This window comes from Bombus terrestris, chromosome 17 (genome assembly GCF_910591885.1).
Source record: "Bombus terrestris chromosome 17, iyBomTerr1.2, whole genome shotgun sequence".
Taxonomy (NCBI): Eukaryota; Metazoa; Arthropoda; class Insecta; order Hymenoptera; family Apidae; genus Bombus; species Bombus terrestris.
The window spans coordinates 1,090,319-1,107,136 of record NC_063285.1 but is presented as its reverse complement, the minus strand read 5'-3'; the positions used below and the strand labels follow the sequence as shown (position 1 = coordinate 1,107,136).

Below are 16,818 nucleotides of genomic sequence, written 5' to 3'. Positions count from 1 at the left end.
ATAATTTTGTAAACATTTCCCGTAACCATGAAATTGTATGATACAAGCTTTTTAACACTTAGGCAACCGAATAGGGAGACCTCCCTTTTTGGCTTTAGCAACGTGTTTTATTTTTTCGCTGTTATTATCAGTTATTGTTTACCTGGAATTGTTCCCAATTAATTGCGCCACTTTTTCTGCTTTTATAATGTACAGTATATAACAAAATACGCCAATTTAGTGGTGTTAAAATTAATTAAAAAGTTACACTATCCGTTATGACTAAATAGAGTTATGATCGAACGATACTACATTGTAGAAAAATATTAAAATGCATTATGAATTTTTAATTTCACGTTCAAGCTGTGTTATTTATCTTTAATCGTCTTGAACGTTTTTAATATTACCTATATTTTTTTATACTTTTAAACACGATGTATTGCATAAACAATATGTGAAATCGTTAAATAAAATCATTACCACAAAATATAATTAATTACTTAAATAATTTTTAGACCTTTTTGTTACTTATGTACTGAATATTGGTCCTCGATACTTGGAAAAATGCGCGGTGGAAACGTATAATTCATTGTGACGCGCGCCGGTTGGCTAAGTGTTAAAAGATTTATATTCGAAATATAATGTAATAGTTTGAAACATCCTCTATATCTCCGCGAATATAGAAACAATTACGAAATTGTGCTTCCTTTTCTAAATTCTATTACAGTAGAGCCTTCTTTATCTGAACATCCGTTATCCGAATACAGTACTATTCGAACGTTCTGCTATTCCAACATGATACTTCTCAGTAATAGGTGCCCTTTTCTGTTTCAGGCATGTACATATTGTATTGGTGTTCGTATACAATGTATTCTTTCCTTAATTCAATTTAGTGACTGCTAATTGTAAGAATTTGATACAGAACTTGTTGCGACCTATCAATTAGACGGCGATGAGTCAGGCGCAACTGTTATCTTGAGGTTGCGCCCCTTGAACAATATTACCGCTCAAGGTGGATGTAGACTAATGATGCAAAGTAGTTGGTTTATTTGCACTGTTTGGTATACGTTGCAATAGTCGGAATTCGCGTCAGATCTCTACTGTTTGAGAAAAATCGAAAAGAGTACTCCAAAATTAGGGTCAAAGTTGGTCCCATCAGCTTTACTTAATATTTATAGATATCTGCAAATTGATATTGCCAAACTATTCTATATCAATGTATTAGTTGAAGTCCACGGAATTCATTGAACCCAACAGGAATCGTATAGCTTTTGTAATTTTGCTATAAATTAACAGTGCTGAACAGTCTAATCTGGCGCTGCGCAGCCGTACGAAGCAGACCGTGCAGTCGGGCGCCACATCATAGAGAAAACCCTGAATATCGGCGCCGGCGTCAACGTGTTAACTTGCCTTGTTTGTGTTATGTGCGTGCCAGTCAATTGGATATTTGGTGGTTTCTGTTTTCTTAGTGTAAATGTAATATGGTGGCATTTATTGGGGTTTGCTTTTATTTGTTTATCTTGTAGCCACTTTTCTATTTTTGTGATGTGCTCTTGTAGTAATGTAGCTACTGTTGCTGGATTAGTATGCCTGACTAGCACAGCCGTGTAGTCCGCGAATGTCTGTATTTTGCTGTTGGTAGTTGTTGGTATGCCGGCCGTGTATAGTGTGTATAATATTGGGCCTAAGACGCTTCCTTGCGGTACCCCTGCCTTCAGGCAGCGTCTTTTACTTCAGAATATACATCCTTTATTTTTACTATAAAGGTTCTGTTGCTTGGGTATGATTTGAGTAAGTGGTGGATTTATTCCGGGAAGTGTTTTTTTGATTGTTTGTAAGAGGCTTTCATGGTTCACTTTGTCAAATGCTTTCGCAATGCCCATGAAGGAGCCTGTACAGTATTGTTTCCTTTCTATTGCTGGTAAAATTTCGTTGACGAACCTGTGCCTTTTGCTCTATCGTGGAGTGTTTTCTTCTGAATCCAAATTGGTAATCTGGTATTAATTTTTCTTGTTCTATTGTTGGTTATATTATTTTCTCTACTATTTTGGAAAACACTGGAAGTAGTGATATTGCTCTGTAAGATACAGTTTGGTGTGGGTTTTTGCCTGGTTTAACTAACATTATGATCTGTGCTAACTTCCATAGATTAGGAAAGTATTGAATTCTTAAAATTGCATTGAACATTATTATGATTAAACGTATTGCTTTTGGGGGAAGGTTTTTCAAGATTTTACCATAGATTGGGTCGACTCCTGGTGCTTTATTGTTTTTTGTTTTCTTCATTATGATTCTCATTTCTTGAACTGTTGTATTAGGTATGGTACGGTGCTTGTCAGTTGAGCTACTAGTATTTTGCGCATCTTCGTCTCAATGATATTTGGTTTTACTGTTGTTAATATTATATAGAGTAAATGTGTTACAAAGGTGGTTGAACAATCCTGTAGCTTGCTCTTCGTTGCTTCAGGCCCATATGTTATCTGCTTTTCTAATTGCTGGGATTATTTTTATTGGCTTCTTTATTTTGTTCGTGGCTTTCCACTGAGAGTGTTTCTATGAATTTTGAGAATTCGTTACTATTATGATCTTTTATTTTACTTTTTATTTCCTTTGCAAGTTTGTATAGATGTTTTTTGTTTTCACATGTTCTATGTTTTTGCCATTTTACTTTCGCTTTCCTTTTTTCTCTGATTTTGTCAAGGATGTTTGGTTTCTTTTGGTTTATAAGTAATAGTTGCCCCTGCTGCTTCTTGCATAATTTCTGTCAATGTTGTTACTGCCTGTTCGATGCGTTCAGGTGTTTTCAATGGAATATTGCAGTTGATTTCGCTCTTGATTAGTTCTTTATGTTTGCCATTTCATGCTTCTATTGCAAAGCGACTCTGATTTGTTATAAAGTATTAGTTTGCTTGCGTATTCTATTATTAACGGTGTATGATGGGAGCTAAGCTCCAGACTGGGTGTTACTTTTAATTTGTTTGCGTTTACTCCTTTTATACCTGCAAAATTAAGCAAGTCAGGAATTTTGTTTAGATCCGTCTGCCAGTGTGTTGGTCTTCCTGTGGATAATATGTTGAGATCACTAGTTCTAGTAAATGTTTCTAGTGTTCTACTTCGAGGTATGTTAATTCTTGAGCCCTATAGCGTGTGCTTTGTATGTGTGTGAAGTCTTCCGCTGCGATGTAATTACTTATGTTGAAAGAATTACGTGACTTAGCAGTCAAAAAGATATTGATATTCAATATTTAGAGAAGCTATCGATTAATCTTAATTTGTATTTGAAATAAATGAAATTTCACACGAGAATAATGATTGTTATAGTATCAGAAAATTCCATTATCCGAAGAGTATATCTGCTTATAAATTCGCATAAAGAAGACTCTACTGTACTTGCATCAGTTCTGTACAATATTGTAAAGTGGGAAAATATTTTTATTTATAGTAATCCATTCTTCGTTTTCATAATAATTTCTATAAGACTTAATTTTTAACTTAACTTACATTCGATTGCACTTTAAAGCATTAAACATTGTTCCAAATTCTGTGGGATCCTTGCATCGATCACAAGTACATTCAAAAAATTTTGTTTTAAGAAGATGGTGTCTTCTGTTTGCAGTACCCCACAATGGATCCGTATAACATATAGAAATGTGGTCTCCTAAAATATTTCATACAAATTCATACAGTTGCATTTATCTAGAAGATTTAGGCTAAGAACAGACAATTTATTCGACACGATTTTTGACGAATTGGTCACATCGCCTTATACTCGATAGCTGAATTGCTTACAGAAACAGGCACATAATTTCTTAATCTCGCGCGAAAATTTTTAATTCTACCATCGTAAGTGATCCTTTACACCGTTGATTTATTTTCACCTATGAGAGGTACAAGTACACACAAGAAACAGTCCCTTAGCATAAATGTATGTATATACATACACGAACAGGTCATACAGCTGGAACCACTTCGATCACTACATCTTCACTATTTTAGTGAAAAGTATTTCAGATAAAAGTTGAATGGTTGCAAAGAGGACAGAATTTGACGCGATTAGTGTCTTTGTAGGAGAATGCGAAAATACATATGAAGGTCAGATCTATCTTTTTAAATAAAATCATATACTTTTTATTATGTTAGTCGATCCAACTCATAATCCTATATAGAAAAGAATTAACCTATTCATATAAAAATACATTAGTTTATAAGTGGCATAACTGTAGCCACTGCGATACCTCTAAAAATAGTAACTTGAATTCGAGTAGTTCACAAAAAACAAAACTTGACCTTCTGTGCATCTTTGAAACCAACTTATATCTGAAAAATTTGTCACTAAAATCATGACATGCACAGTGATCGAAGTGGTTCCGGTTACCTTCATCCCGTATATTGAATATTCTCAGTAGATGACCATATTAGGTATTCATAGGAAATTTTAAAGTGTAAAATTACATAAAGTGCGTATAATGTGATAAAAGAATTTTCTACCGAGGTTCCTCCCTATCTATATTCTCAAAAAGATGAATTTGCATAAAAATACTCAATCCAATTATTAGCAAATTTCTATTGTAACATATAATGATGTCCACATAGTTGATGATTCGTTTATGTTTTGAAGAATGGCTGTAACAAAAGCTAATATTTTAAATTACTTGTTGTCTTACTTACAAAGAGGGGAAGAGAGAAGCATGGATATTTACATAAATATTGGAAAATTATTTTGTTGTAATTTTTTTCAATCGACATTGTAATATTTTCAATCTATTTTGATTTGCAATTGAAATCTATTTTGTAATAGTACTGTGACTAATTTCTATAAAATTTATTTGGTATTCTCAACGTCTTTTTGTCGACTTTCGTCGACTAACCTGTGTGTACAGTTAAGAAACAGTTAAAGGAGCCTATTACTTCTTTAAAAATTGCTTTGCGTGTTCTTAGTCATAATAATGCTTCTATATGTATATATACAGATCATTTATGTGATATCAAATTATTTGTAAATATGAAAACGGCAAAAAAGGTTAATATATAGAAATACTAGATAAATGATAAACAATTTAACTTTACACTACAAAATGTTTATGTAGACGTCAGTCGTTTTGCCTTAGCATTCACATTTGTCCGAATGAAAGACAAAACGTTCAATAACACATTACTTGTTAAGTAGAGCCAAAATGTTCAACACACATATGTACACATGTAATATAGAGTATTCTATTCACTCATCGTAAAACATTGCCAGCATATTCCATAATTAAGAATAAAAGAATCATATAAACATAGGCTTATAAACTTTTTATCAAAAAGTTGTAATGATGATGCGAAATTAGCGAAATTTTCGTTTAAATATAACAGGCGACGAGTATCAACAATGTCGCACCTCAACAACGTCGAGTAATTCTTTGGTTCAACCAGATTTTTAATTGTGATTTTTAATTGTAAACGAAGAAATTTATGTAACATGATTTAATGCACGTCAGGAATCAATATAAAGAAATCAATGAGAAGTTTGTAATATAACGAGGTTACTTTTTTTGCATTTCGACTGGAACAAATAAAATTGATATAAATATCGTCAATCTATACCTTTTATCGAGCGAAAAATTAGTCGGTTGTTTCGCGTTTGTGTTCTAACTTTTTAGAAATGCATTAACACAACATTTTTTCCCTCATTTTTAGTCATAGGATATGCCAACACCGTTTTGCACAAAAGAATATGGAATATGCTGTACTATTTGTTGCTCAGAAAATTATATTTGAGACTGCAGAGCAGCAAGAGCATTATTCCGCTAACTCGCTCACCATCACACGATGCCTCATGGTCTTATTTGTAGATACAAAGTTTTTAGCTGACACGCATATCTATTTTTATGATTGAGGCTATCCAAACCAACAAAAATGAAAGCTACATTCGTTCCAAGCGCCTTATTCTGAACGAGTTATATACAGGATGTTCGACTACAGATGTAAAAAAATTTAAGGGATGATTATTAAAGCTAAAATATGATAAAAATCAAGAATAAAAAAGTCATTTTATGGAGTAATGTGTAATAATACAAATTGTTGCAGTGAGTCTCATTGCTAGAAAAACTCTACATCTTCTCTAGTGTTTAGTCTTTGGCACAACGATCCTCTTTACAGCGGCTTCTTTGGTCTCTATTATAGTACCGCGGAAAGATCGCAGACAATACAGACAATGTCGATGATAAAGCGCAAATGCCGATAAACCGAAAGGGTCGGGAAACTTCAATAGGTCTAACGACCATCAATATATTTCAGCACCGCAGCCATTGATGTTCAGTTGGCCACCTGAAAGTCTAGAGTCAAGAGTCGTTAATCGAGAGTTGTCATATCATACTACTGCATTAAGTTCACGTTAAATAATCATCGTTTTCTGTTTAATCCACTGTAATAAATACATCTATCAATACATTATTCTATCGAATAAAAACCATTGGAAATTCGAATTTCTAACATTTCTGAATAAAGCATTTCTATAATACGTTCACCCATGCGTTTTTTCTCTCCATTCCGATATATATACGTCGGAGATGAAAAGACACCGGGGCCTTCCCTTTGGAATTCTTCGGAAAACCCCCAACATTTTAGTCTCTGTAATTTAACTCAATTACAATTGTCCGACATTTGTGATAGCGAGCTTGGGCTCGAGGCGACAACAAGTCGCTGAACGTGGCCGCGGCCATGGGATGAACGCCTTTACTTAACATAGGGATGGAGTAATTCTATGGCTCTCCTTAAAAGAAATAGTTGTAGCGGCACGCGACAGTAAACATTCCAACGGTTTCTGTCGCGTGGCTCGCCACACACAGACCCTATTCTTCGAGAAGGATGATTATCAGATGTCGATGCATGTTCACAGTACATGTTCAGCTAGTCTGAGGAGCCGCTATAAATCTTAGAGTTTAGTTAACTAAGGTCCTTCAAACGGACAAACAGTCTTTATCCTAACAGTCCCTAAATCTATCACCTACTACGGTAAGATACGGGAAATCTGCTTTTCTCACGGACGACGCTTCGCGCTAGCAACTTTCTCTCAAGGCCGGCTAGCATCCTTTTCTAATCAACAACGTAAAAATTAACCAATTAACAGCAACGCCCATTTCCCTCACTGCCCGAACAAAGATTTTCCTCGACGACGCCTTGAGACACACCCCATCATAGTTTCCCACTGCAGCATCACCGCGACGGAAAGTCATTCTCTCGTGAGGTCTGATTAGCGAGTTACATAGCGTCTTTACGCTCGGTGAACATTCTACGTTTTAACAAAGAGTTGGTTTAGTAATACTTGTACCGTAGACGAGCAAGTCGAGTGCAACTTGGGCTTTGGAAAAAAGCGCATTTTGTTATTCCGTTGACCGCGGATTCGTTATTGAACCTAAGATCATTGTCATTAGCATCTCGAGTATCTAATTACCACGGTTACTTGTCAAATTCTCTAATGATCGGAATTACGCTAGTAAATATCTTCTCTATTGCATAACAACGTCTAATCCAAATGAAGATTCGCTTCACGTTCCTAATCTTAATCATAATGTGAACCCGACATATATATAAAAATGTCAACACAAATTAATGTGCAGCAAATAAAAAATGATACTTATTGCGTTGAATAACTCTTTTAAGTTTCTGGTAAGCGGCTTGTTCGTTTTCTCAGTAGGTATACCTAATAATACTTTTGAAAGGAGCAGCTCAGCTATCCTGTCTGACCCTGGTTAATTTCGAGAAAATTATACAAAGAAAACGAAAGTGTTGGTAAAGAATATCGTAAACTTTTTTCTGAACGAACTCTCCACTGCTACCTCGTTATGTAACATATTCTAGTGATTTTGTTAGGAGAATTGTATAAACATAAAGCTGGGGTTAATTGTAGATTTAATATAGATTTAAGTTATTCCGCTGTAGTCTTTTTTGAGCTTCTTCACTTTTAATTTTTTGAATATTTTTATCTCCTTTATTTTTGTATTCTTTTTATTTTTTGAATCTTTTTTTTAGTTCCAACGCGAGTGATTTGGGTGTGTGAAGTGTGTAGTGTATATAGTGCGTGTTGTATGTACCGTGCTTATTGTCTATTTCGTTTCCAAGAAAATGGAGCATATATTGAACACATACTGTAATATAAAACGATTGTTATTTTCGTTGCAATTTTTCTATGTACAGCCTGGACACCTGTGGTACGTGTGTGGTTTTCCTGTGTAACATGTAACAACAACAATAAACGTTGTTTATATGTGTTATTATTTATTAATTACTTATGAACGCAAAGAATTGAAGGAGACATCAATTTTTTCTATTTGAAAATTTCATGAGTTTTATGTTGTTATGGATTTTAATTAGTAGACTGGTGTAATACTTTTAATCTACGACTTTTCTCACAAAATGTTGCGCGGGATAGTTTACGTCTTCGAATGTCATGATCTTCTTCTCTACGACTTGTACCGGGTAAGCTGCTGCACACATATCGTTCGACACGGATCGCTGTGCGACCTGCAGCTCAAGCTGACCTATTCTCGTCCATGTGAGGAGGTTTGCATGCGTACAGGGGCATTTTAGCTAATTTTAACTGACAATAACTAAAAAACAAAGTTGAAAACGCAATTTCTTTATTCTTGATTTCCATCTTTACTTTTCTTCAAAAATCACCCCTTAAATTCTTTTACACCTGTATATTACTATACTTTATAGAATATATATATAATATAGTCACCTTTTGCAATAGGTACTGCAGCATGAATAATCAGGCCTCCAGTATCAGTGAAACTTTTCGAGCAATTTGCTTTACAGTTATGCTCAAGTAATGATGTCAGTTCGTAAACTGCTACGTATGGTGGATCAGTAAGCGGAACTTCATGTCCATTAACCTGCAATTTAAGTGTTTGTCATTCATATTTTTTCAGATTTATTTTTAAACCCATAGAATGTATGATATGTTTATATTTGATCAAGATAATTAAAAGAGTGCTGATTGAAAATAATATATAGTTGGATCCCGTATGACACGATGCTTCTCTAACGTGGACTAAAAATTACGCCAATGCTTCCATATAACGCGATTAAGAAGCTGCAGCAAATGACTCTTTTCTAATATAAAAATATGTAAGTCTTTGAATTAACTCGACGCGCAGTTTTGCATTAACTCTTGTGCCATAAAGAGTTGTTTACAGTTGGTATTGTGAACAGTTATTATTGTGAGTCGCATATTATTTTGTCATATTAAGAAAAGACTACATATTTATTTAATTATATTTTTTTGCACTCTTGAATTCGTAACGGAACGTATATCTCGCGTTATAGGAAGTGCTATTGTACTACATTGTAACCGTATGAATTATATACACAGATCCATTGATTAATATCTGAAACAGGTCTTTACGTCTCAGAGCTCAAGCTTTCAAGCATTAACTCAAGGATCTGTCAGGTTAAACACGATGCGTAAACGAGAAGTCAAGATACATTTTGTACTTTTGCTGCGTATTCGCCTCAAACCGAGGAGTAACGGGCACAAACGCGGCCGTCACCTTGAGACGCGATCTAATGCGGTGCAAATATCCATCGAGTACAGCGTACTAATCAAAGTCATTATCAAGCGATGAATTGCTTAATTCTGTATATGAGTTACCAATTCCTCAGTCTCGTCAAAGAAACAGGAAGTACTAACGATAAGAAGTGTTTACGTAAAGCGATTAGTTCATAGTGCCGTATATTCGATTTCCCAGTGAGAGCGTGTCTATGATAGGAAACTTGCCGTTGGCAAGTCTATATCACAAATGGCGCAAAAAAGAGCAGCAATTTGCAGCTGAATATTATTGAAGCTAACGAAAAAATTTTCATCATTAAACCGCAAGTGAACAATAGTTTAATAGATCTTATAGAAGTTGGTACCCCTCCAGTTAAAGGTGTTGAGGTTATCTGTTAGAGGAACGCGTGGATGGATGTGTAACAGAAATATATTTGAGTATAAATGTAAGTGTAAATGTAAGAATAAGTGTAAGTATAAGTACAAGTATAAGTACAGAATATGCTAATCCAGATCCACACGCTGGCAGTGTTACATTACAACAGAGCCCCGAAGACATGGGCCTATGGGTATTTGTGTAGTATCGTGGGCAAAAGGCCTAAGATATCGGTCGAACCATAAACAATATCGCGAGAGCCGCGGTATCGTCGGCTCTATCGTCGTCGGTCTTTTCAAGTGAATAGTTTCGTGGAAAAGGCCCTGATAACCGTGGCCACGGGCGTTTGCGGAACACGTGCGCGATAGGGCGGGAAAAGACAAAGGGATGCTAAAGACAGTGTTAGTTGAGAAGCCGGAGAGAGCGAATGCAAAAGCCGGACAATGGGAGTTGAGAAGCGAGAGTGAGCGAGTGCAGAAGCGGGAGAGTGTGAATCGGGAAGTTGAGAGCCGAGTATGAGAATAAGACGTATGACAGCATTGTAATCAGTTCGTTATTTTGAATATTATTTGTTAAACCAAAACATCATTACTTATCCTTCCTTTAAAGACTCTATTAAGATACTACAATTGTATAATTACGAAAGTGGCCTGTCTATATCCCGCTGCATCGTCTGTACAAGGCACGTTCCAAAAAAGGTTATGAGTCTGAGAGACCTTTCAAATTGATTTGTATTACATAATTCTTAATGGCTTCGAAGTTCAGGAAAACTAAACAATAAAGCAGATGTAGAGTTTTCTTAGAAGTGAGAATTATTTCAACAAGAAGCAACAATAACTATTCATCAAAGAAACGGAAAATCATTCCACCTGATAATTTGATTAAAACAGTCACGGAACATAATAAGTGATTGAATAATATGCCGGATAGTAATCCGTTTAGCGTACTGGCGGAGCTGGATGACGAATCTATAGGAAGCAACACAACTGCCATCGAAAAGCAGCTACCAAAACCTTCACCAATATAAATCGAAGCTCAAGTCAAAGAACCACTCATAGAACTAATGGAAAAAATAGCCAATGATGACTGTACTCTCAAACAAATGAAAGATAATCAGGTCAAAGTCCAAGTTAATACTCCTGAAATTTATAGAGAACTTACTCTCGTATTAAAAGATAAAATGCAAACTTCTACACTTACCAACTAAAGAAGAATAGAAGCTGTAAGGTAGTACATAGATGAATGCATCCTACAACCAACACTATAGTTCAATAATTGACGAACTGAAGGAACTAAATCACCAGGAAAATTAACAACATAATTAAACACGCCGACGTGAACGTGTTAATAATAATGAAAACCATTAAATAAAATCTTCTCAGTACCATACAGAAACTGACGAATACTATCTGAATTTTATTCCATTACGATATACTTGGCAACGAACAAGCGGATGTCATTGTTAAAGAAGTTGCAAACTGATTAAAATATGTTCTAATTAACCGAAACACGGAAACATTATTATCAACCATGTAAAAACAACGATAAAATCTGAAATAAAACTAACGAATCAGCATACGCAATATACCTATGTTTTATAACAACCATCCATTGACGACTAACAAGGTGTTGATACAAATGCGGAAAACTTAGACAATATGAACAAAGATAGGCACAAAACCAGATACCCCGCTCACGTTCAGAAATCATATAAAAAGTACAAATTGGTTGAAGATACTAAATTATATTATAAAACTTAATTTCGGCACTATGACAACGAAACCAAGTTATTGTGAAAGATCTACTCAACGTGGTAATTTAAATCTGTTTTCAATTGTGTGTTAATTTATAGTCAGCGAATTATAGTTTTAATATTATTTTAATAAATAATTTTTTACTATAATATAGTCTAATAAGCTAATATTTTAACAATATTTAAATAAAAAAATAAATCATAATATAAATTAATAAACTAATTTTTCCTACATTTTCAGTACTTCTCGTTTGTTACTTCGAGCTTGCGTTAGTATATGTGAACATTATATGAACGTATACCCTATAGCAGTTATTTAATGTGAGATATACGCAGTGTACATTATGTTCATTATCTTCCTTTACTAAATTGTTTAGTAATAAGCAACAATAGACAATGTAGACGACAATAAATAATAACTCAAAAAATGTTTGATATTGTTGTCTATACAGTATAGTGCAACATAATTTTTGTTGGTCTTTGTACATTTGCTAAAAATGATAGAGCTTAGAAATTAAAATTGTGCGCTGTCCAAATCCGCAGAAGCCGATAATTGCATTAAACGGCTTTTGTCGTTGTAAACACACACGCAGTCGACGTAAAAAGTATTCGTACAATAACTGATTTCAACAAAAATTTTGTAGAACATCGTTTATTAATAAAATTTTAACAAATAAAAGTTATATACGCATTTTTACAAGTCTGTAGAATAATTTTCATGAAATAAAGCGGGGATATCTATGTTCTCCGTGAAAATATTAACAAATATCTAAAAAATGGCAAAAATATATGCGTAATAAATATTCGTACAGTTATAGTTTAAGGGAAAAAATTATCAAGACAAGTACAATTATTTTAGTATTTAGCAGATTCCTTTTGATTTTATTATGACTTGAAGCCGTTGTCACGTAAAATAAAAAAAGGGGTAGCTCGAACGAAAAGAAAAAAAAAATAAGGTAACAAAAGAACAAAAGAATTTATTTCTTGTACTCTGAGTTTATACTGACTGCGATTTGGTTCTGAGCTCCAGCCGTGACTTTCCAAGACTGAAGCTCTTACAATTTGACTTTCTGTGGGATCTGTTTCTTCTTTGTTTGTCATCCCTCAATATCCCCACTACCCAGTAGGCATATGGGAGGCAAGTACTACTGTAGGCATACGTGACCGTTGCCACGCTTCTAGAACATTCGGTGGAAGGACCGTTGGGATATAGATGACTCATTAGGCACTTCGGCGATATACATTGTCGCCAAGGTCGCCACATCTTTATCTCCATCATCGGTCCATCGGATTTGAAGTATGTCGGTCGTGACACCGTCGTGGCATTTGTCGGTGAATTTGTCAGATTAACAAAAATCCTACTTACAATATTTTTCCATTTTTGTAAAGGTTTCCTCATAGAATCATTTCCAGACGAAATATGGTGACTCTGTATTTTGCGTTTTAGGTGGTCCCATATATTTTCAATAATGTTTATATCTAGGAATTGTGGAGATATTTTAAGTGTTCCCGAATATTGTTCGTTTTTCAAACCTATTTTCTCTGCACTTTGATGCAGATTGTCTTTTATGCTATGAAGCGCTAACTGTAGAAATATTTATCACGCGTAGATATTTTTCTAGATATTTATTAATAGTTGAACAATAGAGATAGAAAATTATTTTGTGAGAAAACTTATTTTCTGAAAATTAGTTTGAAGGCTTCTAGGAATACATATATAATTTCTATTTGTTAAAATTTAGTTACTAAGCGTTCTACGAAATGTATTACAAACGTGTACTAAATGTTCTACTATAATTTTGTTATAGTTAAGTTCTGTACAAATACTTTTTGTATTGACTGTATCTGGGAATATTATACGTTACGGAAACATACTTTTCGAGAATATTTATTGAATATGTGACATTTCTATTCGTCTTAATATTTATAACGCAGATTTAAAATATTGATTGAATTTCTACCTGCAAGATACCGACGATTTTTGTCATTTCCTCCTCCAATATATCATCTGTTTTGAAAAATCTTTTAATAAAGCGAACAGTGTTTGACAGTTCATGGGAATTTATTCGATCGTAATGACTTTCGAGCGATAGTAACTTCTTATAAGATTCCAAATTAACATCCTTCGATGCTAACGCTCTTATGACAGTTATACATTGATAACTTGGATGTGGGTGGCCAAATTCAGTTATAGATACCTGAAACATTACATTATTATATCAGTATACAATGTTAACAAATCTCTTTCATACGTCTACCGATAAAAATGTATAAGAATAGCTTTAGAGTTTCTTCTGACATAAGAAATAGCAATAATCGAACAAGAAGCATCACCCGAGAATGACACGCCGATTTTGATGAAACTTTGCGTATTTATTATGCAATCAAAAATATCTCACACAAATTTTTTATCGACGATCGATTTACCCGTAGAGACAGGAAACAGCTCTTAAAGTTGTTCACTAAAAACATATTTTCTGGAATGTCTCTAAAATTATGAATCTTGTGCTTTTGGACGAGTATGGTTAAACCTTTTCATTCAAAAGGCAACTCTCAGTCACCACCAATATTGATTCGTAAGTTGGTTCCTTAGCTCTTTTTGTTCTTTGTCGGGAAGTGTAAAGTGTTAGACTTTTAAATGGAGATAAAATATTTAATCCCAACTCCGAAACTATGATACTGTCAACGTCTCCAACGTTAGTTCGGATTTGACGATCATGGCAAAAGTATTATAGTTTAGAAACCCCAAAAAAGTGGTTTTCGGAAGTGAAATTAGTTCAAACGAAGATGTTTGATTTTGAACTGTTGAAAAATGAGATCAACTATATTAAAGAAGAATTTCGTATATTCTAGAATATTACGAAATCATATTTTCAAAGATGTAAATATAGATAAATTATTAGAGTATAATGTTTTTGTAAGTTGATTTGTATATAAAATCATTTTACGCTAGCTGTAAGACACGCGTCTTGTATACGCTGAATCATCCGAAGTTGCTGCTACGTCCGACCGAAAAAACCCTCAAGTGCGAAGGGTTAAATCAACTTCTTCGGTACGATGCGCTACTATAGTGGTTTTTGCGAATGTCATCTTATATTATCTTATCTTATATTATATTATATATATTATGAGATTACATCTTATATTATATTACATATTATATGTCATCTTATATATTATCACTCTACTGACTCATTCGCTCACCGTTTGAACTAAATGATCTATTTCATTTGTCTTGCGTCATACGCTTTTGCCTTCACAACGTTTTATAACAGTGTTAACAATATACAGACAGAATATATAGTCTTTGTTTTTGGTACGCCAGTGTCAGGTATGAATTGTTGTTTTTCATTAAAATAAATATACCATTATTAGATGCTCTTTTTAACATGCCGATCCGTATTCTTATAATTTTTCAGAATCTTCAACCTTAAAATATCGCTTCAAAATAGAAAATTAAGAGCAATTTGAAAGACACTATCGCGTTATGAGTGTGAAAATTGTAACGTGGGTCTATGTGTCGTACCATGCTTTAAAATATATCACACTCAATTGTATTATTATTTATGTAGTATATTAATGGGTCTTTAGAGGAAAGGACAAGTAATGATGTTTTGATTTAATAAAAAATATTCAAAACAACGAAATGATTACAATGCTGTCGTACGTCTTATTCTCATACTCGGCTTTCGACTTCCCGATTCACACTCTCCGGCTTCTGCACTCGCTCGCTCTCGCTTCTCAACTCACACTGCCTTTAGCATCTCTTTGTCTTTTCCCGCCTTATCGCGCACGTGTCCCGAAAACGCCCGTGGCCAGGGTCACGCAGGTCTTTTCCACGAAACTATTCACTTGAAAGGACCGACGACACCTTGATGTACCCGACGATGCCGCGGCTCTCGCGACATTGTTTACGGTTCGGCCGATATCTTAGGCCTTTTGCCCACGATACTACATTTATTAAAGTAAATTATTAAAGTTACAGTATATGCATCATATCTTTAAGAAAAATTATAATTTAGTTATCAAACACTTCGTTCCAATGTGCTTGCATAGGGAGCAGCATTATCCGTCACACATTGCAGTGCAATATCGTCCATTTATGTAAGATTAAGACAGTATAAAATAAATTAATTGTAAGCTAGAAAATATTCTTTTAAAAACAGGAGTAACATTCGCATCTTAAAAAACAATAAAATGCATTCTTTTAACGATTAATTCTGCAACATTCCCGATTCTGGATTATTCCAAAATGCCTTGCACAAGTAACGACCCCTTCTATACTTATTTGAATTGTATATTAAAAATCATTATTGTTTTTTTAATATTTTTTGTTAATACTTATTGATTTTCATGTAAACGCATTGATCAGAATTTTAATTTTACTAAGATTTTAGTTTGATTTTATATTACAATTAGATGAATTTAAATTCAAATTGGATTAGATTTGTTACTGCAGACAATTGTTACGCTTGGATTGAAAACTTAAAAAAAGTTAACCAGTAGAAATGCGATATATAGAATGTTTCACTTAAAGCAGGCCATCTAAATATTTTCTCTGTCTATGCATAATACGAGACATATTCCTTACGTCATTTAAGTGATTTCAAGTGGTGATTTAGATGGATGAACATTTTTTAAATAAATATTCTTTCATATGTTCTTTTCCAGGTAACCCATGTTTTTCTACGTATACATAAATAATTTTTGTTGTTGTATGTTATAGATAACGTTACTGTATATTCATTCACGTACAATAGTACGATTTTCAAACGATCTCGGATTCTAATATTTTTTAATTAATGGAATTTACTTCCTGCGAGATTACAGGTTTCAGCGATAACAAGAGGTCGATCGTCAATTTGAAATTGTACAGGAACAAATGTACTATTTCTGTCTAGATATTCAAGGATTTGGTAACTGTTAGATCTCTCAGTGTATCGACAAACGATCCGCGATGCATTATTCAAAGTAGGAGGAAGCTACAATGGTTTTATCGTGATCTGTATACGCAAGTGTCGATGGAAACAAGCGTGCGAGATGTAAATCTGTTACTCGTAATAGAATTCGGAGGAACATCATCACCAATTAATCAAATTAGAAGGTTCGTGAGAATTATGTATCGATATAAATCCAACATTAATTTGGTATTAGCGTGTCAAACATATTCCGGAT

At 34.1% G+C, this 16,818-nt stretch overlaps 1 protein-coding gene across 2 annotated transcripts in view; it reads right to left on the bottom strand.

Moving 5' to 3' along the window:
* LOC110120155 (SET domain-containing protein SmydA-8-like) overlaps nt 1–16,818 on the bottom strand; it is a 56,233-nt gene that overhangs the window by 28,346 nt on the left and 11,069 nt on the right. For both annotated transcript variants that reach the window (XM_048413651.1, XM_048413650.1), the window contains 3 exons: nt 13,605–13,841; nt 8,705–8,858; nt 3,481–3,637 (listed from right to left, as the gene is read on the bottom strand). In XM_048413651.1, the coding sequence (XP_048269608.1) occupies nt 3,481–3,637; nt 8,705–8,858; nt 13,605–13,841 (548 nt within the window). The remainder of the gene's footprint in view (nt 1–3,480; nt 3,638–8,704; nt 8,859–13,604; nt 13,842–16,818) is intronic.